This window comes from Loxodonta africana, chromosome X (genome assembly GCF_030014295.1).
Source record: "Loxodonta africana isolate mLoxAfr1 chromosome X, mLoxAfr1.hap2, whole genome shotgun sequence".
NCBI lineage: Eukaryota > Metazoa > Chordata > Mammalia > Proboscidea > Elephantidae > Loxodonta > Loxodonta africana.
The window spans coordinates 175,189,968-175,216,814 of record NC_087369.1 but is presented as its reverse complement, the minus strand read 5'-3'; the positions used below and the strand labels follow the sequence as shown (position 1 = coordinate 175,216,814).

At 48.6% G+C, this 26,847-nt stretch overlaps 2 protein-coding genes across 2 annotated transcripts in view; both read right to left on the bottom strand.

The window, feature by feature from the left end:
* Positions 1 to 365: 365 nt before the first annotated feature.
* PNMA5 (PNMA family member 5) lies at positions 366 to 1,740 on the bottom strand. The gene has a single exon (XM_010600776.3). It carries the CDS (start codon positions 1,698 to 1,700, stop codon positions 366 to 368), a length of 1,335 nt encoding a protein of 444 aa, XP_010599078.1. The 5' UTR covers positions 1,701 to 1,740.
* Positions 1,741 to 9,754: 8,014 nt separating this feature from the next.
* The window catches only part of ZNF185 (zinc finger protein 185 with LIM domain), a 56,413-nt gene continuing 39,320 nt past the window's right edge, over positions 9,755 to 26,847 (bottom strand). Inside the window, exons 26-28 of the mRNA XM_064278495.1 lie at positions 16,225 to 16,327; positions 12,736 to 12,834; positions 9,755 to 11,945 (exon numbers count right to left, since the gene is read on the bottom strand). Coding sequence (XP_064134565.1) covers positions 12,736 to 12,834; positions 16,225 to 16,327 — 202 coding nt within the window. The 3' untranslated portion in view covers positions 9,755 to 11,945. The remainder of the gene's footprint in view (positions 11,946 to 12,735; positions 12,835 to 16,224; positions 16,328 to 26,847) is intronic.

Sequence of the window (26,847 nt, the reverse complement as noted above, 5' to 3'; positions counted from 1 at the left end):
CCTGAGCTTAGAGTCCACAAGGTGCATGTCAGCGGGGGGCCCAAACAAGGGGCCAATTCCCAGGCCTGAGCCCCCAGTTGTAACTTCTTCAGTCCCAGAGTTGGACTCCCCACCCACTGCTCTGGCTACCCACCTGCTGAGTGGTCTCCCGCCCCTCCTCCTCCTCCATGCCCTGCTCCTGGGCCTCCCAGAACCATGGGTGATGTGGTCAGCAGAGTCCCCTCCTGCTGGCACTGGGGGAGGGGGCTCGGCCCAGGCTACACTGTCGCCCTCTGCTGTCTGCCTGGGGCTCCCCTCCTCCTTCTTCCAGTGTCTCCGTTGAGTGCTAGGAGAAGGGGTGCCAGGGTCTCCTGAGCCTATGCTGCTTAGGGCTCGGGGTGGCTCAAAGCCCCAGCCCCTACCCCGTTTCCCGACTCTTCCACTGCAACTGGCTGCTGCTTCTTGGCTGAGGGCTGGTTCTCAGCCCCGGGACACATGACTTGGTCATCATCCCCACTGCCATAGGAGCACGGCAGGCGCTTGCGCTTCAGTGACAGGGGAGCCCCTCCCTGTGCCGTCTGGGTGCTGTTCTCGATGAAGGATCCTGCCGGCATCGGAGCCTGGGGTGCAGGGGCATGGACCTCCACCATCACCTGTCTGCTGGAGCCCCTCCGGCCCTTTCCTACTTGCCTCTGCTTCTCCTGGCTCACTGCCATGGTTGTTTCCCACTCCTCTTCATCGCGAATGAGCTTCATCAACTCCAGAAAAGTGGGGGGACACCCTCGTTGGTCGAGGATCTCCAGCTTGCCACGGAGTGAGGGAGTCATGGAGGCCCGGGCCAGGATGTGCTTCAGACGGATCATGTCTGCACTGCGAGTGGTGATGGGGCTGTGTTGCACCGCCTTGTGAAGCAGGGGTTCCAAGTGAAGCAGGAAAGTGGAGATTTTCTCCCCAGACTTCTGGAAGGCCTGAAGGAAGTGGAACTGAGAGGTGCGATAGTCCTCCTTGTTGCCGAATATCTGCGTCAGCGCGTCAAGGCACTCCTCCACCGTCATGGCATCGTTGTTGGCCCGCAGCACCCGCATGATGGACAGCGCAGAGCCGCGCAGGCTCTCCATCAGCCGCCGCCGCTTCTCCACCTCAGATACCTGCCACAGCTGCATCATCTCGGTCGCCTGCTCTAGCCAGACCTCAAAGGTCTCCTCGCCGGGTACTGGGAAAGCATTTCCCGAAAACACTTTCAATTTCCGGTACCACATGCTTTCCTTCAGGGGCTGCAAACCCGGTGCTGCCTCTGGGCCTAAGACCTCGTGCTCCCTGCCCTCAGTGGCACCTGGGCTGCTATACCCCAGGGTTTTGGCCACATCCACCATTCGCCGGCCCTCGTCTTTCAGGAAGTAGTTCAGTCTACTGATAAACTCATCATCTGGGTTGCGGGGATTCACCACCACCTCCCAGGTGCCCCCCCTGCCCAGGATGTGACTAGGCATCAGAGAGTAGTTGACGGGCTCTGCCAGCTCGATAAAGACGGCCTTGGCGTTGTTTTCCCTCATGAACATTCTGCCCAGCACTCTATAGGAAAACAAAGGCTGAAAGCCCACTTTCACGGTCTCCTTGATCTCAGCCTCACTGCACTCTATGGGGATCCCCACAATCAGCAGGGCCTTCCTGGGGTCCAGGTCCATCCCCTTGCACCAATCTTCTAACAGGTTCACGGCCATGGCTGCCGCTGTTTAGGGACTGGTCTAAGGCCGAGACTCGGCTGAGTCAGGCCGACGCAGGTGTGAAGGCAGAACCTTCCCCACGGTCTCCACAGCCTAGGAATGCAAATGGGTGAGAGCCTCATCAACCTCTGTGCCAGGGTTTCACTCCCTGCCTCCCGGGCCTCCTGCAGTCGTTCTGGAGAGATTTGGGTGTGAGGGGTCTCCCCAGGTAGAGCTCCCCCTGCTGCACCCGTGACCCGCTGACCTGCTCCCGCTATGGGTTCCTCCTCAAAGTCCACAGATGCTGCTGCGAGATGCACGTACCTGTGGTGGAAAAGCTGAGGTCAGAAGGCAAGGCTGACTCCTAAGGCCACTGCCCAAGCCCTCCAGGCAGGAGAGCAGAATGGCCCAGGTCACCTGGGGCTCCCCTCTCAGCCAGTGCCTGACAACTGAGAAAGATGTCTGGAGCTCTGCACAATGCAATGAGGCCAGTGGGTGTGGAGAGCACTGACAAGCTGCGGTGTTGCCATGGATACGGAGAACGGCGTGGACTAGGGGCTTCGACTGCAGAGGGGTGTCATGCGGTGAGGTTAAGGCCCTTGAGGAGCAATAGGTGATGTCACTGGCCTTGGACCAATGAAGCATCCTAGCAACACAAGGGGATGAGGGACGAGAGGGAGCTGGGGGAGGTGGCTGGTGAGGAGTAAGTTCTGAAAAAAACAGGACCTTATTGTTTCAAATTGTGTGGAAACTGAGATCGGGGCATTAAAAGGACCCAGAAAGGGTCCACAGTGCTGGAATAGACAGCTGGCACCCTAGCTGAGACCCCACCCTGGTGAGTAGGGCAAGCAGGCAGGCAGCCTCTCCCGCTCTGTGCCAGAGTGACACGGCCCCTCCCGCCACAAGCCCACAGTGCAACTGCTCACCTGGCTCTGAGTTGGGGTAGACACCAGGGTGGGTGCTGCTGCACCACAGTGAGTCTGAGTCAGGCCGTTTCTGGCCCAAGGGTGTGAGTCCTGCTGCACTAGATCTGTCCAAGGCAGGAGAACAGCTGTGTGATGGTCCTACCCCCCCTACACACACACTTTGAGCCCCTACTCAGGTCGCTCAAATTCAAACTCTTCGTGGAGTCCTTGAATAGTGCAAATGGTTAAGGTACCCTGCTGCTGACAGAAAAGTTGGTCGTTCTAGTTCACCCAGAGGTGCCTCAAAAGAAAGACCTGGTGATCTACTTCTGAAAAATCAGCCTTTGAAAACCCGATGGAGCACAGTTCTATTCTGACACACATGGGGGCGCCACAATTCAGAATCGACTCCACAACACTTTTATTTTTGGTGGAAGTATCCAGAAGGACCCCGAGTGTTGGGATATAAAAACTGCATAACTAGGGGGCTGCTGCTGCGGCAGAGAGAGTCCTAAGGTAAGGTTGCTACCCCAGCTCCCACTCATACCCCACCGCACCCTGTGCCCCCTTCTTCACACCCCATCCCCCACTCTGTGCCTCCACCCTCCACAGCTCCCCTCCTTACACCCTTCCCCTTACCCTCTACCCGGTGCCCCCGCCTACTTCATGCCCCTACCCCCTCACACCCCAGCCCCCACATCTCCCCGCTCCCCAATCTACGTTGACGCCCACATCCACACTCCAAACCCCTAACCTCCTCACATCTGCCCCCACCCTGCCCCCCATATCCCGCTCACACCCTTACCCACCCCCTATCCTGGTTGCACCCCACATCCACACCCCACGCTCCCAAACCTCCTCACACCCCGCCCCACCCTGCCCCCAGTCTCCCACACCTTCTCACCCCCGTCCCCGTTGCCCTCCACCGTGCCCCCCACGCCCCCACATCCCCATCTTGAGCAGAAGTACACCCCACGGATGGAAGTGGGCCGCGGCCAGGAGAGGCAGGCCAGAGCCCCCTCTCTTCCCTGCAGACGCAGGTGCGGAAAAAGCCCCCTGGAGGGCCCGGTGGCCCCGCACGGCAGGGAGCCCTCGAGGTGAGGAGGCGGGAGGAGTCCCCTGTGGCTGGGTGGACGCCCTGCGCCCCGAGTCCTGCCCAGGGCGTCCAGGCCTGCGCCTTACCGGCGGAGAAGCCCCCAGAGCAGTGCACCCAGCGCACAGCCACCACGCGTCTGCTCTGCTGCCGGCGGGCAAAGAGGGTTCCCCCAGCAGCGCTGCGCACGGCCCGCTCGCGGCTGCGCACTGGGTGCCCCGCCCTGGGTGGCTCCGCCCCGCCCTGGGGCCCCAGCCGCGTGTGCCCCCGCACCCGACGCCGCCAGCCTGCCACGTGCCGCCACCCCAGCAGCCCTTGCAGGGCCAGTCACACGTGCATCTGCCCAATTGGACGGGAGCTGTGGAGTGATAGTCACCCGACACCTTTCTCATTTGCATATTCCAAGCCGCGCGCGCAGGGCCGTGTGCAAAGGACGGGCCTGGGTGCCTTCGCAAGCAGGAGTTTTTCCGATTTGGTTTGATTGGACGTGACTCCTGGGGGGCACAGTCGAGCATAGGGCTGCACCCTGCGTGTCACAAGCACATGACAATTGTCGGGGCTCCCCACAGAGCCAGACAAGGAACAAACCACTCCACCCTCCCGCCCGGCTTCTGATTGCAGGGACACCTTTTACCTACCTGGTGCCCAGACGGCTTCCCGCCCATTCCCCAGAGCGTTAGCCCTGCGCAGAGGGCAAAGGTGCTGTCCAGAAAAGGGCGGCTATAAGTCGACACAAACCCCCCACCCCCCACCCCGGTCTTGATAAAACGCAGGTTTGGAGTCAGGAGGTCACGGCAGAGCTAGGATTCTGCATTGCTCGAAAGCTCGGTGACCACTATGCGGCAGATTCCCATGCGCTTTGAGCAGCAAGGCTCTAAAGCCCATTACTCCTTTTCCAGGGTCAGAACTGGTGGGTCTTTGGTCACATAATCGATTTATTTTGTTTTATTTGGGATACAAGAGAACAGGCTTTTCTAGAATTTATTAAAATGTGAAAAGCAATTTTAAATTAAAGGTAACTCAGCAAGATCTTTGCAGATGTCACCTTAAACCAAAACCAGACCCACTGCGGTCGAGTTGATTCCCACTCATAGCAGCCCTCCAAAACAGAGTAAGACTTTCCCATAGGGTTTCCTAGGCTGTAAAGCTTTTTACGGAAGCAGACTGCCACGGTTTTCTTCTGCAGAACGGCCGGTGGGTTTAAACCACCGACCTTTTCGTTAGCAGCCAAGTGCTTTAACCACTGTACCACCAGGGCTCCTTGATCCCTTTTAGTTGCAGACATTTCCTCTGCCTGAGGACGGGAATGCAGACCACAGTAAAACCACCTATCAAGAGGCTGTTCAATCTCCTTCTCATGAGAAGCAAAAATGGCCACATGGTGCTGTCACGAAGGCACAGGCCCCAGGTGAGACGTTTTACCTAAGGGCACTCACAACACCAGTCCAGTGTGGCTCCTTGAAGTCGCTGTCCAGCTGCCTAGATAAGGGGTGACACCTTGGACAGAGGTGTTCTGGCTCACACCCACCTCTTGGCTACTGAGCACTGTACCTGCCACACCTGCACGTGCTTCATTCTGTTTCCCTGGGAAGATGAATTCATTACTAGGCCTTCCTTTCAAAAAGTGAATGCTATCAGGGATTATTAACATACAATAACGTATGCCCATCTTAAGCGTACAGTCTGATGGGTTCTGACAAATGCCTTCATCCTTAAAACTATCGCCCCAATTAATATTCAGATGGTTCCCATTCCCTCCCCCTCAAAAAAACAGTATGTGATTCCATTTATGTAACTCTAAAAAATGCAAACTAATGTTTCATGACAGAAAGCAGATTAGTAGTTGCAGGGAGGGGAAGGGGCAAGAAGGACAGATTACAAATGAGCACGAGGAACATGATGGGGGTGATGGATAGGTTTGCTATTTTAATTGTGGTGATGGTTTCGTGGATGTGTACATGTCTCTAAGCCGATCGCATTGTCCTCTTTCAATGGACACAGTTTGTTGTGTGTTGATTCTACCCCAATAAAGCTGTTAAGGACCTGACCGTGTGAACAGCATTCACAGAAAATGACCTTGAATCTGAGGACTCTCAGGGAGCAGCCTCTCATAGCCAGGGGCCACTCTAGAGCAGAGACCCATGTATTGCAGAGCAAAGGGTAGGTGCAGAAGACATCTGGGAGGAGGAAGCCACGCCGATGGCATCGTGGAGAGTGCTGTGTGCAGGAGGGTTCCCAGGCAGGGGCCTTTCTGCAGAGGGCGTTCCAAATGAGCATTGTGCCCAGGCAGGAGGCAGGGCAGAGCCAGTGTTCCAAGCACAGTCAGGTGAAGAGAAGTTGTACAGAAGGCACTGGGCCGCAGACCTGGCACACAGGGTGTTCCATGGGCAAAGGCACTGGGCAGAAGGCATTCAAAAACATACAGTTACCGTGTGACCCAGCAATTCCACTCTTCTTGAAAGCAGGGACTCAAACAGAGACTCGTACACCAGTGTTCCTAGCAGCACTATTGACAGTAGACAAACGCTGGAAAGAGCCTAAATGCCCACCAACAGGTGATGGATAAACAAAATGTGGTCCACCCACACCGTGGGACATTACTCAGAATTCCAGAGAAGTGAAGTCCTGAGACGTGCCACCACCTGGATGGAGCCTGAATACGTTTATGTTGGGGGAAATGAGGCAACACAAAAGGACACGTACTATATGCCCTCGCTGGTAGGAAAAGACAAGTCTATAACATATGGAGACCCACGTTCCTTTGTGGTTACAGGGCAGGGAGTCAGTGCTCAGGGGGCCCCGAGTTTCTGTTTGGGGCGATGTAAAGGTTGGAAATGGATAGCGGTGTTGGTTGCGCAGCACGGTGGTGGTACAAAAATGCTACAACGGGTGAGTTTTGTCACGCGGCTGCTGTCCCCTCCACAAACACAGAAGTGAGCAAGTAAGCGAGGACACTGCCTGCAGCAGCTGACAGCTACCAGTGACGAGGGACAGTGGGGATGGGAGGGGGCGGGTGTGACGGGGTAGAAGAAAGTCCACGGGACCCGACGACGGATGGGCAGGCGGGCAGGGGACAGGCTCTGGCGGGAGGGGAGGGAGAGTCAAGGTGGCTCCTGGGCTTGGCTGAGTGAGCAGATGGGCACAGCGCCCTGCCCTTCGCTGAGAGAGAGAGTGAGCCAGCGCCGAGGGAGAAGCGGGGCTGGGAGAAGGTGAGTCGGCTGAGCGAGGCCGGGCAGCCCCCACGACACAATGAGGAGGTGATGGGAGCCCAGGGGAGCGCTCTAGCCTGGAGGTTCTCCGAGGGGACACGGGCCAGCAGAGCTAAGGTGGCAGGTGAAGCAGTGGTGTCAACGGCCCGGGGTGGAGGCACTCGGCCTCTCACTTGGCAAATGGGGGATTGTTCTTGTTGCTATTAGCTGCCATCTAGTCGGCTTCGACTCATGATGACCCTATGCACAACAGAAGGGAACACCGCCCGGTCTTTGGCCATCTTCCCAGTCATTGGTTAGCTCGTGAGCCCACAGTGGCAGCCGCTGAAGATGTTAAGTGCCTTCCAACCTAGGGGGCTCATCTTCCAGCACTGTATCAGACAATGTTCTGTCGTAACCCACAGGGTTTCATGGGCTAATTTTTGTATGCAGGTCACCAGGCCTTTCTTCAGCATCTTAGTCTGGAAGTTCTGCTGAAACCTGCCCACCATGGATGACCCTGCTGGTACTTGAAATAGCGGTGGCATAGCTTCCAGCATCACAGCAACACACAAGCCCCCACAGGACGACAGACTGACAGACATGGCGGGGGGTGGTAGATGATGGACACCCAATCAGTGCTTGCTGAGTGATTGACAGACAGACATTTACTACGGGAGATTCACAGGCTGAAGGTGCTGTGCAGAAGACCTCCAGGGACAGCAGTCACGGGCCCTCCCTGTTGTTCAGGGGCAGAGACGCTGAAGCAAAGAAAAGCATCTGCAAGGCTACAAGTCCCGCAGAGGGCACCTGCAAGCAGAGGACACTGATCGAGACAGCTCCTAAGAGAAAGCTTTGTGCGAGGGACTCACAGGCAGGGGTCATGACACGAAGGTGACCGAGCAGCTCTGCGAGTACCAGGTTCCCATGCGGAGGCAGAGGGCCGGGTACGAGGCTGCTCACAACCAGACGGCCCGCACAAGCAGGGTGTCTCAAGGCAGAGCATAGTGCACAGTGAGCCTCATGAGTGACGAGCAACGTGGAGCAGCTTGCGGAGGGCGACGCGGAGGGCGAGGCCAGGCAGGGACCCACGGAGGCAGTTGTGCAGGGAGAACCCCCATGCAGAGCACGTTCTGAGCAAAGCGAAAACCAAATTCATGGCCGTTGAATCACTTCTGACTCATGATGACCCTATAGAACAGGGCAGACCTGCCCCAAAGGGTCTCCGAGGCTGTAATCTTTACAGAAGCAGGCTGCCACACATCTTTCTCCTGCAGAGCAGCTGGTGGGTTCCAACAGCCGACCTGTCGGTTAGCAGCCGAGCGCTTAACTGCTGTGCCACTAGGGCTCCTCCTAAGCAAAGCACAAAGCCATAAAGCCAGCCTCAATACGTTTAAAGGGACTGAAATCCTACCAAGTGTGTTCTCCGACCGCAGTGGAATGCACTCATGAGTGTCAGGGTAGAACTGCCCTCCATGGGGTTTTGATTTTAAAAATTAATTTAGTTTGTTGTTGGGAATATGCACAGCAAAACACACACCAATCGAACCGTTTCTACACATACAATTCGTGTAGAATTCATTACATCCCCACCCTCCTTTGCTAAGCTGTTCCTCCCCCACTCACATGAACTCACTGCTCCCTCAGTTTCCTGTCTAAGCTTTGGAGTTGCTGTTGTCACCTTGATCCCATACAGTGCTTAAGAGAGCATAAGGCTCAAGGCAGACATTCTCTTACTAGATGAGCTAGACCATGCTAAGTGACTTTTTATTTTTTTTTATTCTTCCTTTAGGTCTTTATGTCACACAGTGTCACCAACTGAGAGTCCCAGGAATAGCCGGCTAGGAGCCACTGCTGCAGCGATTTATTTTGGAAGTGGCAAAACCTCTGCCTCCCGCTCCCAACCGTCCCCTCTGTAGCCAGCTCGGTGCCCGACTTTTGGGTGAGGAAGTTGCTAGACGGACTCATAGCTATTCACGCTGGGCCCCGAGGTCCCTGCTCAGTGATGGAGGGAGCTCGCCGAGTGCCATGTCTCCTACCTTTGGCCTTCCTGGTGGTCACCCCTTTTTGTCCATGGGTTTGATGTCGTAGATTGCATTTTCAGATACAAGACTCAGAAGCACGGCTCAGTTGATAGGCAGAATGAAGGTTCACCAGGATGCTGACAGCCTGGGCTACTAGGCCTTGAAGATGCAGTCTTGGGGATTGGTACACACCGGGGGTTGGGGTCAGGTGGGGGCACCTCTGAGGAGGAGCTTTGAGAGATGTGTATTCAGAATCACTGCCCAGGCAGAGTTGAAGGGACCAGAGTGTGAGCTGGGAGAAGAGGAGAACGTGAGAACTCTTCATCTATTTTAGGGGCTGGCATATCAAAGAGGGATTTTACAAGACCCTATAAAAAGGAAGAAAAAAAAAACCTGTTGCCATCGAGTCGATTCCGACTCATAGCAACCCTACAGGACGGAGGAGAATTACCCTAGAGGGTTTCCAAGGAGCATCTGGGGGATTCGAACTGATGACCTTTTGGTTAGCAGCCATAGCTTGCCGTGGTTCTTAACCACTGTGTCACAGTGCGTGACAATTAAAGGGCAGCAGGCGTTCCCTCAGCTGGGCTGCCCATGGACAGAATGGGCTCGTAAGGGCCTGAGCTCCTGGTCACTGGAAGAAGGGAAGAGGAAGCCACCTGTCTACGACGGTCCTGAAGGGGATGGACCCAAGAGAATAAAACAGTCCTCATTAAGATGTTAGGAGTTTAAAAGGTAGATGAGAGGTTACCAGGGCTTGGGGAGAGGAAGTTACCACATAGGGGGTGCCAAGTTTCTTTGTGGGGTGATGAAAAAGCTTTAGAAATAGCGGTAATGGTTGCACAACATTGGGAATGTAATTAATGTCGCTGAGTTGTATACTCTGTGTAAATGGCAAATTTTATGTAATAATGGCTAATTTTGTTACATATATTTTACCACACCAAAAAATATTTTAAGAGTCTAGAATTTCACATTTCCTATGCATGCATAGTTTCTAGACCTTGCCATTTTCTTTCTCAATTTAATACTTCAAGTATTTATTTGCTTTTGTTGACAACAGTTTCAGGTAATAGAAGAAATCACACAACACAGCCCAATACCCCAAACTATTACACTTAAAAAAACGAAACCTTAACACGGACACATAATATCTTAACATTTATTACACTTGTGTACGTTAAGGTGGGTTAAGCAAATCTGATTAGAAACACTAGGCAATGAAAAGGAAGCAAAAATGTAAGACACCCAGCCCGCTTCCTGAAGTCTGCAGAATTCCGGGCCTTTAGAGACATGTGTGCGTCTGTTTGGGCTCAAAATCAACATTGATGTGCAAGCTTTCTCTCAATCTCCTGCATGCTGGTCCTAAGACACCCCTGAAGACGGGGCGGCCCGCCTCTCTTGGGCCTCCTTGTCCATCAGCTGGGCCTGCGCTGCGACTCAGACTGGCACCTCCCTACCCAAAGGAGCACCTTCCCGATCCTTCCCTCATGCATTCCGCACAGGTGGCCTAGCACTTCCCACGTGCCAAGCCCCATGCTGGGAGCTAGACTCATCGAAGGCCAGGCCATGTTCAGTGCCGCTGTGTGGCATGTTTACTACCTGTTTCCCTCCAGTCACTGTGATGCACAGCTACACAGACACATGGAGCGCCCCCTCTGTCCACAAGCCAGTGTACATGGGGCTCAGAAACAGGAGAGACAAGGGGTCTTTGTAATGAAATCAATAGAAGAGGCCCTTGTTTTTCCTCAGAAAACCTCTAAGCTTGCTCTTCCTTGCAGGAGTTTACAAAGCCATGCGGGGCCTACTGGCAGCCAGTCCAGTCCCTCTGCCTGGATGGGCCAGCCCCCAGGGGACTCCTCTTTAACAGACTCCTCTTTGGGGAGGGCTGTGAGTCAAATCCACTCCCAGCATGGGAAGGGGAGAAGAGGGAAGGAGCAATCTGGCCCTTGCAGCGCTTAGGGGGCATTCCAGGGGGCCCCGGGAGAAGGAGCACCACATCACACCTTCCCCTCCCTGCAGGCGTATCCCCTGCTGGGACCTAGGTCACCTCCACACAGTGCCTGGCACAGCCTCAGCATGAGATCAGCGTGGGCTCTGGAGAGAGGCAGATACGGATCTGCACAGGACAATGCAGTACCCACCTCTCTGTGCCTCATCTGTAAAATGGGACCATGCTACCCTCTTCACAGGATTGTTATGGGGATTTCTGCCATCATTCTGTGAAAATGCCTGCTATGGTGTCAGGTCTCAAGAGATGTGAGTTGCTTTTCTCCTTTCTTAATCCTACTGGAGTCTATACACCTGAAAGCCTACTTGGGGCATTTTGTGTAAAGCTCGGGGATGAGGAATGAGGGACAAAGGCATTCCTCAGCCATCAAGAGTCGCGTGGACACCTGTCTTTGGTCAGGAGCCTCCTGAGGCCACATACTGCAGAGCTGAGACCTGATGGTGCACACTCCCAACCCAGGCCCACGTCCCTGCATGGAGAGCTCGCACAGTCGATAGAGGATGGGAGGAAGGAGGCGTTAAGACCTGCTACTTTCAAAGTGGATGGCGAATGGGTGAGCTAGGTATTCTGTCTGCACCTTGCCCCCAGGGACTGCCAGCAGCTTTCCCGTTGGCCCCCTGGAAGCCTCAGGCATCTCCTTCTGCTTTCAAGTCCCCAAAGCCCACTCAGAGCTGCAGACCAGGATGCCATGTGCACTCAGTCGCTCTCAGTGGTTGCCGAGGCCAGGACATGGTGAGTTCCATGCTCCTGCCCACACCTAACGTACCAGGCCCCCGCAACTATTTAGGAAGCCAAGATGGGAGTTCTTGTTCAATCCTCCTTTATGGAGCCTGAAATAAGATCATGGATGTGAAGTGCTTTGTAAGCTACCAAAAGCTACACACTTAAGTAACTACCATAGCAGCATCAAGATATGCTACTGAATGTAAGCAAGTTCAACTTGGAAAGAGCAAAAGCATGACGAAATCAAACAGGGAGAGAGGAGGTGAGGGGCAGCTGGGTGCAGCCAGACTCATCCGGGTGTTCTCAGTGTCTTCTCAGTCTGAGGGACGAAAAAGGGACCATGAGGAGACATGAGATAGGAAGGAACTGCACATCCAACCCCACAGGCAGTCAGAGGCCCTGGGTGATCAGGGGCTATGGCCCAGCTCCCCCGCGTGTCGTCCAGAGAGAAGGCGCAACAGGCAGAGACCCGGTAGGGAGCCTGGGTGCCACCTATTCCAGTCACCTTCAAGGGAGATATCCTGCTCTGTGCTTTGGGCTGAGAAGCTGCTCAGGCGGAGGGGCTGCAAAGTTCCAGAAAGGTAGTGTCCTGCAGGCACCGGGCCCCACGCAATGCTTTCAGCACGCAGATCTGGCTTCGGGCCGGCCCAAGAAAGACAGCACCATCTCTGCCACCCCTGCCAGCGTCTGCCTCACAGCTGCATCCTGTTTTCCTGAACCCTGGCTGCCGAGGACAGATCTGAAGCTAGGCCCTGGGGTGAGGTCTGATTCTACCATGAATGACTATGTGGCTCCCCAGACCCCTTCCCTTTCTGAGTCTTTATTTCCTTGTTTCAAAATGGAGCTAACCACACACACCCGACTGGCATCCCAGGGCGGTGAGGCAGCTTGGCTGAGAGGCTAGGTGGAAGGAGCTTTCTGAGGGGAAGAAACAGCGGCCCCTGAAACTTGAAGTGTCCCCAGGGAAGGTCTCTATCCAGGACACCTGAGACCTCAAAGCATCACAGGGCCTAGGGACACAGGGACCCAGACCGCCTCACACAAAGGCGACATCCCATGTTAGACTCAGGAGAAGCAGGCTGCTTGATCCTTGGGGTGCCGGCACCCACCTAGAAAAGCTTCTCATAGCATTTCCCACAGTGGACAGTGTCCCGGTGAATGAAGATCTGATCCAGGAGGTCACCCATCGGTTTACCGCAAATCCCACACTGGAAGAGAAAGCAAGAGTCGCAGAGACTGGAGACTAAACTAGAGGCCAACACACAACGTCAAGGTTCCTCCATGATGGCATGACTTAGGACAAGAAGAAAAGGTGTCACACCCTGGACTTTGAAGCAGAGACAAAATCCAAACCTCAAAAACACACACACAAAAAATCCTAAGCTGTGTGAGCTGGGGCAAGTTACTGAGGCTTTGCAGCCTCTGTTTCGTCATCTCTAAAATGTGCGTGCCGGCAGGCCCTCCTTCTCAAGGTTGTTGGGAGAATCGGGTGAGGTGGCCCATGTGGAGCACTTAGCCAGGGGCCAGACGTGCAGGGAGTGCTCAGGAACAGCCAGCTGTCATTGCTGTTGTAAGAGGGGCTAGGGGCGATTGATGGTGACGTTTAAGTTCCAATGAAAGGTCCAAGCTGGACAGCCCATGGGCACTGTGGGGACTAGGAATGGCAAGAAAGGGAAGCGCAGCCTAGCAGGACAGCCCTTCTAACCTTCCCACACTCTCAAACCTGCCTCTCCTGAGAATGCCTAATGAATGACCACACCTGGCCACCTAAAGCTGTGGCCCCTTCTACTACAGGCTAGGCTGGAACAGAGGAGCCTGTGAGGCCCCCAGCAGAGCTGTGGGCTGCAAGCTGGTGAAGGGAACCATGAAGCAGCTGCTGGGATCCCCTTTTTGGTCATTCTCACCAAGTCCCTTCCTGCGCTCCAGTTCCTGCCTCCTGAGATGTGACTGGCCCTCCGGCACATGGATTATGCTTCTGCCTTTTTAGTTATTGCAAACCAGGACTTCAGTAGAAATGTAGCTGGCTGGTGGTGCTGAACCATTCAGGGATTACCTCTGGGTGCACAATCTGGGTCTACAAAGCACTTCATACCATAGGGAATGGGGGTCTCCGAGGGTTAGTATGATGCTGCGGTGCCCCTCTGTTCTTCTAAATGTAGCAATAGAGAATTATATTCTCAAATGCTATGCCAACCTAATGATGGCAAGAACCCCCCCTCCAATTCAACCAAGGCTACTGATGAAATGGGGCATGTGATGATCTTTCTTGGGGGGCAGCACGGTGTAGCTGGGACAAGATGGGCTTGGATCTAGGAACCCAGAAGTGAGGCCACTGACTGTGACCTGCTCTGGGACTTTAGAACAACCCCTAGCCCTCGGCGCTACAGCCCCCACCTCTTGGGCTGGCTCCTCCTTTGCTCACACCGGCTACCCTGACAGCACCCCATGGGCACCCCTTCACCCTGACCCTGAGCCTTCTCTCCAAAGCCTTCCAGGGAACTCCTGCCCACTCTGACTACACGCTCCACGAGTGCCTGGCGCCCAGTGACCAAATGCAGCTAAGAGGTGCTAGTCTCAGGGGCATACAACTGAAAGTCTAAAAACTCTCCCAGGCACTTCACGGAAATCTGCGAAGCAGAGGGGAAAGTTCGTTGTCAAACCGCATGTCCTGGTCTTTAGCTGGAAAAGCCGGCTCCGACGTGGAGTTGGCTGAAGCCAGCCTGCCCTCAAACCATCCTCCTCGCGCCCTCCAGTTCCGCCCTCTGTCGTTGCTGGCTGCATTGGGGTGACTTCTCTCCACCTGTACTCCTGCCCTCATGCCATGGACATCCAGGACCCATGGGCACAGAGGCTCTCCCCAACACCCCAGCTTCTCCCCTTCCTTCAGCGATCCACCCCCTCTCCTTCAGCCACTCCCTGGCCACATTCCAAGCATGGTTCCTGGGCCCACCACAGACCTACTGACTCAAGACACTCAGGGGCAAGGCCCGGCCCTTGGTGCCTCAACGAGCCCTCCGGGAGATTCTGATGACCACCAAAGTTTGAGAGCCCCTACTCAGGAGCCTGTCATCACCAACAGTTCATGACTTCCACCCCTCAACTCTCACGCCCTCCACCTCCAGCCCACTCCGACAGGTCCGTCACTGCTGGTCCTCCCTGCTGGTCCCGTCTTGTCATAACCATATGTCATCGTGCCCTCACACACAGCCACGATTTTGTCTCTTGCTCCCTTCAGCAACCTCCTCTGGCAAAATCTCACCCCAGGTAAACTCTGCTCTCCCTGCTTCTGTTCAACTGAACGTGGCTGGGGATACCACATGACCACACGGACCTCAACCGGGCCTTAGGACCACTAACACTGCCCTCTGGTCCATGCCTCTCCCTCCTGCTCGCCTCCCATTGCTGCAGGTGGTGAGTGTCCACCTGTGGAGGGGGGGAGACCTTACGCCCGGAGGACACTGAGCCCCAGCCTTTTCCCCCTGGGCCTCTCCACTGGGCTCTCTCAGCCATCATACGTTTCACATGTCCTCTTCACTTTTGCCCTTGACCACTTACCCAAACCTGCTCTCCTTCCATTCTTTCTATCGTGTTAACTGGCCCCCCAATCAGCCACCTTGTGCCTTGGGCCCCAAACCTTGGGCTCTCCTTTGACCCCTCTCTTTCTTCCACATCCCATCACCTGCCAGATCTATTTTCAAGAAGTTCCCCAAATCCAGCCACCACTTTGTCACCTAGCCCAGTGACTAGCTTCTCCAGCTTGATCGCCTGCCACCTAACTGGTCTCCCTCTCTCCATTCTTGCTCCTGCAGTCCTTCTTCACCTCACTAGTTCCACTGAGATAAAATTCAAAATCTCTCTGTAGCCCGCAAGACCAACCCAATCCAGCCCAGCCATCTCTGCGATCTCACCTCCCACCACTTGCCCCTCACTCATACCACTGCAGCAACGTGAGCTGGAACACTGTGCACGCCTGCCCCAGGGCCTTTGCGCTTGTCGGCCCTCTGCCTGGAAATCTTCCCCCAGAAGACCATTTTGTTCCCCCCACAGTGCTGAGCACAGGGAGTCATCAACGGTGCCGACTTCCTTGGACTCGGTCAGTTCCCACAGATGCCAAGCCTCAGAGATGGAGTTTCTCCACACTCTCTGAGCCCAAAAGCCTCCCAGGCTCTGGCAGATGTTCTTAGCATCAACACCTCTTATTATGTGTAGAACTGCATCTCCCAAAAATATACGTTTAAGTCCTAACCACCGGTATCTGTGAATGTGACCCTGCTTGGAAATAAGGCCTTTGAAAATGTTATCTGTAAGTTAACATAGAGTCCTAATCCCATCTGAATGGTGTCCTTAGAAAAGAAAAGAACACACACAGTGTGAACATGCATCTACAAGCCAAGGAACACCCAGGGCTACAGAAGCTGGGAGAGACAAGAAAGGATCCACCCTGAAAGCCTTCAGAGAGAGTGCAGCCCTGCCGACCCTGTATTAGGTCTTCTGGCCTCTAGAACTGTGAGACAATAAGTTTCTGTTCTTTCAAGCCACCCCATTCATGGTATTTTGTTACGGCAACACTGGAAAACCAAGACGCTCCTCTTCCTCACCTTAAAGCAATATTCGTGGCAGCAGATGCCAAGATGTTCCAGGGTGATCTTTGGACAGTCTCGAATCTCACAGCTGCAGTACGTACAGAGCCTTCCAGTTGTTCTACAAGATGAAAAACAAGACCCCAGGAGTTAGGTTGGCATATAGACCTCTGGGGTGACCCACCAGGCTGTCGTCTTTCTCTGGGGTGTGTGACCTGCAGCAGCATTCCCAGAGCACAGCCCTGGGCCAGGTGGGGCCTCAGCTTGCTGGACACCTTCGCGTTATTTGCAGAAACTGGTTCTGTCTCTTCAGCCTCCTCCATGAACAATCGAGCCACGTGTGAGTACCCTGAGGTGGTTCTTATTCCAGGCAGCTTGCCTCTCCTTGCTGTTCTTCTCCAAGAGGCCTGTCAGCCCACCTGGACCTGTCCTGATAACCCTCTCTTCATGCCCTGCCCCCAGCCCCACACTCCTGGGCCCACTCTGCCATTAGTCTGGTCAGGATCTCCGGGGACTCCCACAGTTGGTCTGGCTGCAGGGCCGGCTCAGCTCTGATGGCGATATTCTAGATCCTGGACTGAGCACCAACCCTTTGCACCTGAGCCTCCCCATCTGCCCACCCCCATCCTATGGGCCCAAGTGAGGGGGCTTTCCTCCAAAGATCTGTGTCTGCTGCTGTCAACCCAGAGGTACTTTAGCCCCCTTCAAGGGCCCCTCTGTCCCACTGCTGGCCCAGACTCAGTCTCAACAGCAACATTGCTAAGGACAGGCAGCTTCGGCCCAGGCCTGCTCCTCCCCATTCCCAGGCCCAGCTCACAGTTATTCTGTGTGTGTGTGTTTGCACAGACGTGTGCATGAGCAACTGGTCTTGTCCTTGGAGAGTCCCTTACTTCCTGCAAGCCCAGCAATTCATCAAGAATGTTTCATTCAGTAAGACCCATACCTTGCACCATGGACAAAAACCAACTCAAAATGGATCAAAGACCTAAACATAAAATCTAAAATGATAAAGATGATGGAAGAAAAAATAGGGACAACGTTCAGAGCCCTAATACATGGCATAAACAGTATACACAACGTTATTAACAATGCAGAAGAGAAACTAGATAACTGGGATCTCCTAAAAATCAAACACCTACGCTCATCTAAAGACTTCTCCAACAAGAGTAAAAAGACCACCGACAGACTGGGAAAGAATTTTCAGCTATGACATCTCCGACCAGCGCCTGACCTCTAAAATCTACATGATTCTGTCAAAACTCAACCACAAAAAGACAAACAACCCAATCAAGAAGTGAGCAAAGGATATGAACACACATTTCACTAAAGAAGATATTCAGGCAGCCAACAGATACATGAGAAAATGCTCTCAATCATTAGCCATTAGAGAAATGCAAATTAAAACTACGATGAGATTCCATCTCACTCCAACGAGGCTGGCATTAATCCAAAACACACAAAATAATAAATGTTGGAGAGGCTGTGGAGAGATTGGAACTCTTATACACTGCTGGTGGGAATGTCAAATGGTACAACCACTTTGGAAATCGATTTGGCACTTCTTTAAAAAGCTAGAAAGAGAACTACCATACGATCCAGCAATCCCACTCCTCAGAATATATCCTAGAGAAATAAGAGCCTTTACACAAACAGATATATGCACACCCATGTTCACTGCATCACCATTTACAATAGGAAAAACATGGAAGCGACCAAGGTGCCCGTCAATGGATGAATGGATAAATAAGCTGTGGTATATTCACACAATGCAATAGTATGCATTGAAAAAGAACAATGTTGAATTCGTGACACATTGCATACCATGGAGGAATCTGGAAGACATTATGCTGAGCGAAATTAGTCAGTTGCAAAAAGACAAATATTGTATAAGACGACTATTATAAGAACTTGAGAGGCGGGGCCAAGATGGCAGACTAGGTAGACGCTACCTCGGATCCCTCTTGCAACAAAGACTCGGAAAAACAAATGAATCGATCACATACATAACAATCTACGAACCCTGAACAACAAACACAGATTTAGAGACGGAGAACGAACAAATACGGGAAGGCAGCGACTGTTTTCGGAGCCTGGAGCCAACGTCCCAGTCAGTGATGGCTCGGAGACAGCAGTCGATATCAAACCACATAAAGAAGCAGACCATGACAGCTTCTACAAGCCCCCAAACAAAAGAATCAAAATCTTGCCCAAATGAAGATACAATCCTGGAAGTATCAGATACAGAATACAAAAAACTAATTTACACAATGCTTCAAGACATCAGAAATAAAATAAGGCAAACTGCAGAAAAAGCCAAGGAACACACTGATAAAACAGTTGAAGAACTCAAAAAGATTATTCAAGAACATAGTGGAAAAATTAATAAGTTGCAAGAATACATAGAGAGAGAGCATGCAGAAATCCAAAAGATTAACAGTAAAATTACAGAATTAGACAACACAATAGAAGTCAGAGGAGCAGACTTGAGCAATCAGAATGCAGAGTGGGAAATCTGGAGGACCAGGGAATTAACACCAACATAGCTGAAAAAAAATCAGATAAAAGACTTTAAAAAAAATGAAGAAACCCAAAGAATCATGTGGGACTCTATCAAGAAGGATAACTTGCGTGTGATTAGAGTCCCAGAACAGGGAGGGAGGACAGAAAACACAGAGAAAATAGTTGAAGATCTGCTGACAGAAAACTTCCCTGACATCATGAAAGACGAAAGGATATCTATCCAAGATGCTCATCGAACCCCATTTAAGATTGATCCAAAAAGAAAAACACCAAGACATATTATCATCAAACTTGCCAAAACCAAAGATAAAGAGAAAATTTTAAAAGCAGCCAGGGAGAAAAGAAAGGTCTCCTTCAAGGGAGAATCAGTAAGAATAAGTTCAGACTACTCAGCAGAAACCATGCAGGCAAGAAGGCAGTGGGATGACATATACAGAGCACTGAAGGAGAAAAACTGCCAGCCAAGGATCATATATCCAGCAAAACTCTCTCTGCAATATGAAGGCAAAATTAAGATATTTACAGATAAACACAAGCTTAGAGAATTTGAAAAAACCAAACCAAAGCTACAAGAAATACTAAAGGATATTGTTTGATCAGAAAACCAATAATATCAGATACCAGCACAACGCAAGGTCACAAAACAGAACATCCTGATATCAACTCAAATAGGGAAATCACAAAAACAAATTAAGATTAATTTAAAAAAAATGCTTATAACAGGGAATCATTGAAGTCGATATGTAAAAGATCACAATAATCAAAAAGAGGGACTAAATACAGGTGGCATAGAACTGCCATATGGAGAGTGATACAAGGCGATATAGAACAATACAAGTTAGGTTTTTACTTAGAAAAATAGGGGTAAATAATAAGGTAACCACAAAGAGGTATAACAACTCCATAACTCAAGATAAAAGCCAAGAAAAATGTAACGACTCAACAAACATAAAGTCAAACACTACGAAAATGAGGATCTCACAATTTACTAAGAAAAAAGACTCGGCACAAAATAGTAAGTGGAAACATGAAATGGTCAACAACACACATAAAAAGGCATCAAAATGACAACACTAAATACTTATTTATCTATAATTACGCTGAATGAAAATGGACTAAATGCACCAATAAAGAGACAGAGAGTCTCGGACTGGATAATGAAACACGATCCGTCTATATGCTGCCTACAAGAGATACCCCTTAGACTTAGAGACACAAACAAACTAAAACTCAAAGGATGGAAAAAAATATATCAAGCAAACAATAAGCGAAAAAGAAGAGGAGTAGCAATATTAATTTCTGACAAAATAGACTTTAGACTTACATCCACCACAAAGGATAAAGAAGGACACTACATGATGATAAAAGGGACAATTGATCAGGAAGACATAACCATATTAAATATTTATGCACCCAATGACAGGGCTGCAAGATACATAAATCAAATTTTAACAGAACTGAAAAGTGAGATAGACACCTCCACAATTATAGTAGGAGACTTCAACACACCACTTTCGGAGCAGGACAGGACATCCAGTAAGAAGCTCAAGAGAGACACGGAAGACCTAATTACAACAATCAACCAACTTGTCCTCATTGACTTATACAGAACTCTCCACCCAACTGCCGCAAAGTATACTTTTTTCTCTAGCGCACATGGAACATTCTCTAGAATAGACCACATATTAGGTCATAAAACAAACCTTTGCAGAATCCAAAACTTCGCAATATTACAAAGCATCTTCTCAGACCACAAGGCCATAAAAGTAGAAATCAATAACAGAAAAACTAGGGAAAAGAAATCAAATACTTGGAAACTGAACAATACCCTCCTGAAAAAAGACTGGGCTATAGAAGACATTAAGGAGGGAATAAGGAAATTCATAGAATGCAACGAGAACGAAAATACTTCCTATCAAAACCTCTGGGACACAGCAAAAGCCGTGCTCAGAGGCCAATTTATATCGATAAATGCACACATACAAAAAGAAGAAAGAGCCAAAGTCAGAGAACTGTCCCTACAACTTGAACAAATAGAAAGTGAGCAACAAAAGAATCCATCAGGCACCAGAAGAAAACAAATAATAAAAATTAGAGCTGAACTAAATGAATTAGAGAACAGAAAAACAATTGAAAGAATTAACAAAGCCAAAAGCTGGTTCTTTGAAAAAATTAACAAAATTGATAAACCATTGGCTAGACTGACTAAAGAAATACAGGAAAGGAAACAAATAACCCGAATAAGAAACGAGAAGGGCCACATCACAACAGACCCAACTGAAATTAAAAGAATCATATCAGATTATTACGAAAAATTGTATTCCAACAAATTTGCAAACCTAGAAGAAATGGATGAATTCCTGGAAAAACACTACCTACCTAAACTAACACATTCAGAAGTAGAACAACTAAATAGACCCATAACAAAAAAAGAGATTGAAATCAAAAAACTCTCAACAAAAAAAAAAGCCCTGGCCCGGACGGCTTCACGGCAGAGTTCTAGCAAACTTTCAGAGAGGAGTTAACACCACTACTACTAAAGGTATTTCAAAGCATAGAAAATGACGGAACACTACCCAACTCATTCTATGAAGCCACCATCTCCCTGATACCAAAACCAGGTAAAGACATTACAAAAAAGAAAATTACAGACCTATATCCCTCATGAACATTGATGCAAAAATCCTCAACAAAATTCTAGCCAATAGAATCAAACAACATATCAAAAAAATAATTCACCATGATCAAGCGGGATTTATGCCAGGTATGCAAGGCTGGTTTAATATTAGAAAAACCATTCATGTAATCCACCACATAAATAAAACAAAAAACAAAAACCACATGATCTTATCAATTGATGCAGAAAAGGCATTTGACAAAGTCCAACACCCATTCATGATAAAAACTCTTACCAAAATAGGAATTGAAGGAAAATTCCTCAACATAATAAAGGGCATCTATGCAAAGCCAACAGCCAACATCACTCTAAATGGAGAGAGCCTGAAAGCATTTCCCTTGAGAACGGGAACCAGACAAGGACACCTTTTATCACCGCTCTTATTCAACATTGTGCTAGAAGTCCTAGCCAGAGCAATTAGGCTAGACAAAGAAATAAAGGGCATCCGGACTGGTAAGGAGGAAGTAAAATTATCCCTATTTGCAGATGACATGATCTTATACACAGAAAACTCTAAGGAATCCTCCAGAAAACTACTGAAACTAATAGAAGAGTTTGGCAGAGTCTCAGGTTATAAGATAAACATACAAAAATCACTTGGATTCCTCTACATCAACAAAAAGAACACCGAAGAGGAAATAACCAAATTGATACCATTCACAGTAGCCCCCAAGAAGATAAAATACTTAGGAATAAATCTTACCAAGGATGTAAAAGACCTATACAAAGAAAACTACAAAGCTCTACTACAAGAAATTCAAAAGGACATACTTAAGTGGAAAAACATACCTTGCTCATGGATAGGAAGACTTAACATAGCAAAATGTCTATTCTACCAAAAGCCATCTATACATACAATGCACTTCCGATCCAAATTCCAATGTCATTTTTTAAGGTGATAGAGAAACAAATCACCATCTACATACGGAAGGGAAAGAAGCCACGGATAAGCAAAGCATTACTGAAAAAGAAGAAGAAAGTGGGAGGCCTCACTCTACCTGATTTCAGAACCTATTATACAGCCACAGTAGTCAAAACAGCCTGGTACTGGTACAACAACAGGCACATAGACCAGTGGAACAGAATTGAGAACCCAGATATAAATCCATCCACATATGAGCAGCTGATATTTGACAAAGGCCCAGTGTCAGTTAATCGGGGAAAAGATAGTCTTTTTAACAAATGGTGCTGGCGTAACTGGATATCCATTTGAAAAAAATGAAACAGGACCCATACCTCACACCATGCACAGAAACTAACTTCAAGTGGTTCAAAGACCTAAACATAAAGACTAAAACGATAAAGATCATGGAAGAAAAAATAGGGACAACCTTAGGAGCCCTAATACAAGGCATAAACAGAATACAAAACATTACCAAAAATGACGAAGAGAAACCAGATAACTGGGAGCTCCTAAAAATCAAACACCTATGCTCATCTAAAGACTTCACCAAAAGAGTAAAAAGACCACCGACAGACTGGGAAAGAATTTTCAGCTATGACATCTCCGACCAGCGCCTGATCTCTAAAATCTATATGATTCTGTCAAAACCCAACCACAAAAAGACAAACAACCCAATCAAGAAGTGGGCAAAGGATATGAACACACACTTCACTAAAGAAGATATTCAGGCAGCTAACAGATACATGAGAAAATTCTCTCGAGCATTAGCCATTAGAGAAGTGCAAATTAAAACCATGATGAGATTCCATCTCACTCCAACAAGGCTGGCATTAATCCAAAAAACACAAAATAATAAATGTTGGAGAGGCTGTGGAGAGATTGGAACTCTTATACACTGCTGGTGGGAATGTCAAATGGTACAACCACTTTGGAAATCTATCTGGCGTTACCTTAAACAGTTAGAAATAGAACTACCATACCACCCAGAAATCCCACTCCTCGGAATATACCCTAGAGAAACAAGAGCCTTCACACAAACAGATATATGCACACCCATGTTTATTGCAGCTCTGTTTACAATAGCAAAAAGCTGGAAGCAACCAAGGTGTCCATCAACAGATGAATGGTTAAATAAATTGTGGTATATTCACACAATGGAATACTACGCATCGATAAAGAACAGAGACGAATCTGTGAAACATTTCATAACATGGAGGAACCTGGAAGGCATTATGCTGAGCGAAATTAGTCAGAGGCAAAAGGACAAATATTGTATAAGACCACAATTATAAGATCTTGACAAATAGTATAAACTGAGAAGAACACATACTTTTGTGGTTACGAGGAGGGGAGGGAGGGAGGGAGGGAGAGGGTTTTTTACTGATTAATTAGTAGATAAGAACTGTTTTAAGACCGTGACAGCTTCTCCAACCCCCCAAACAAAAGAATCAAAATCTTTCCCAAATGAAGATACAATTTTGGAATTATCAGATACAGAATATAAAAAACTAATTTACAGAATGCTTAATGATATCACAAATGAAATTAGGATATCTGCAGAAAAAGCCAAGGAACACACTGATAAAACTGTTGAAGAACTCAAAAAGATTATTCAAGAACATACTGGAAAAATTAATAAGTTGCAAGAATCCATAGAGAGACAACATGTAGAAATCCAAAAGATTAACAATAAAATAACAGAATTAGACAACACACTAGGAAGTCAGAGGAGCAGACTCGAGCAATTAGAATGCAGACTGGGACATCTGGAGGACCAGGGAATCAACACCAACATAGCTGAAAAAAAATCAGATAAAAGAATTAAAAAAAATGAAGAAACCCTAAGAATTATGTGGGACTCTATCAAGAAGGATAACCTGCGGGTGATTGGAGTCCCAGAACAGGGAGGGGGGACAGAAAACACAGAGAAAATAGTTGAAGAACTTCTGACAGAAAACTTCCCTGACATCATGAAAGACGAAAGGATATCTATCCAAGATGCTCATCGAACCCCATTTAAGATTGATCCAAAAAGAAAAACACCAAGACATATTATCATCAAACTCACCAAAACCAAAGATAAACAGAAAATTTTAAAAGCAGCCAGGGAGAAAAGAAAGGTTTCCTTCAAGGGAGAATCAATAAGAATATGTTCTGACTACTCAGCAGAAACCATGCAGGCAAGAAGGGAATGGGACGACATATACAGAACACTGAAGGAGAAAAACTGCCAACCAAGGATCATATATCCAGCAAAACTCTCTCTGAAATATGAAGGCGAAATTAAGATATTTACAGACAAACACAAGTTTAGAGAATTTGCAAAAACCAAACCAAAGCTACAAGAAATACTAAAGGATATTGTTTGGTCACAGAACCAATAATATCAGATATCAGCACAACACAAGGTCACAAAACAGAACGTCCTGATATCAACTCAAATAGGGAAATCACAAAAACAAACAAATTAAGATTAATTAAAAAAAAAAATACACATAACAGGGAATTATGGAAGTCAATAGGTAAAAGATCACAATAATCAAAAAGAGGGACTAAACACAGGAGGCATTGAACTGCCATATGGAGAGTGATACAAGGCGATATAGAACAATACAAGTTAGGTTTTTACTTAGAAAAATAGGGGTAAATAATGAGGTAACCACAAAAAGGCATAACAACTCTATAACTCAAGACAAAAACCAAGAAAAACGTAACGACTCAACTAACATAAAGTCAAACACTATGAAAATGAGGATCTCACAATTTACTAAGAAAAACGCCTCAGCACAAAAAAGTGTGTGGAAAAATGAAATTGTCAACAACACACATAAAAAGGCATCAAAATGACAGCACTAAAAACTTATTTATCTATAATTACCCTGAATGTAAATGGACTAAATGCACCAATAAAGAGACAGAGAGTCACAGACTGGATAAAGAAACACGATCCATCTATATGCTGCCTACAAGAGACACACCTTAGACTTAGAGACACAAACAAACTAAAACTCAAAGGATGGAAAAAAGTATATCAAGCAAACAATAAGCAAAAAAGAAGAGGAGTAGCAATATTAATTTCTGACAAAATAGACTTTAGACTTAAATCCACCACAAAGGATAAAGAAGGACACTATATAATGATAAAAGGGACAATTGATCAGGAAGACATAACCATATTAAATATTTATGCACCCAATGACAGGGCTGCAAGATACATAAATCAAATTTTAACAGAACTGAAAAGCGAGATAGATACCTCCACAATTATAGTAGGAGACTTCAACACACCACTTTCGGAGAAGGACAGGACATCCAGTAAGAAGCTAAACAAAGACACGGAAGATCTAATTACAACAATCAACCAACTTGACCTCATTGACTTATATAGAACTCTCCACCCAACTGCTGCAAAATATACTTTTTTTTCTAGCGCACATGGAACATTCTCTAGAATAGACCACATATTAGGTCATAAAACAAACCTTTGCAGAGTCCAAAACATCGAAATATTACAAAGCATCTTCTCAGACCACAAGGCAATAAAACTAGAGATCAATAACAGAAAAACGAGGGAAAAGAAATCAAATACTTGGAAAATGAACAATACCCTCCTGAAAAAAGAACTGTTTTAGGTGAAGGGAAGGACAACAGTCAATACATGGAAGGTCAGCTCAACTGGACTGGACCAAAAGCAAAGAAGTTTCCGGGATAAAATGAATGCTTCAAAGGTCAGCGGAGCAAGGGCGGGGGTTTGGGGACCATCGTTTAAGGGGACTTCTAAGTCAATTGGCCAAATAATTCTATTATGAAAACATTCTGCATCCCACTTGGAAATGTGGCGTCTGAGGTCTTAAATGCTAAGAAGCGGCCATCTAAGATGCATCAATTGGTCTCAACCCACCTGGAGCAAAGGAGAATAAAGAACACCAAGGTCACACAACAACTAAGAGCCCAAGAGACAGAAAGGGCCACGTGACCCAGAGACCTGCATCATCCTGAGACCAGAAGAACTAGCTGGTGCCCGGCCACAATCGACGACTGCCCTGACAGGGAGCACAACAGAGAACCCCTGAGGGAGCAGGAGATCAGTGGGATGCAGACCCCAAATTCTCACAAAAAGACCAGACTTAATGGTCTGACTGAGACTAGAGGAATCCCGGCGGTCATGGTCCCCAAACCTTCTGTTGGCCCAGGACAGGAACCATCCCCGAAGACAACTCATCAGATATGAAAGGGACTGGACAGTGGGTAGGAGAGAGATGCTGATGAAGAGTGAGCTAATTATATCAGGTGGACACTTGAGACTGTGTTGGCATCTCCTGTCTGGAGGGGGGATGGGAGGATAGAGAGAGTTGGAAGCTGGCAAAATTGTCACTAAAGGAGAGACTGGAAGGGCTGACTCATTAGGGGGAGAGCAAGTGGGAGTACGGAGTAAGATGTACATAAACTTATATGTGACAGTCTGATTTGATTTGTAAACGTTCACTTGAAGCTCAATAAGAGTTGATTAAATAAATAAATAAGAACTTGAGAAACAGTT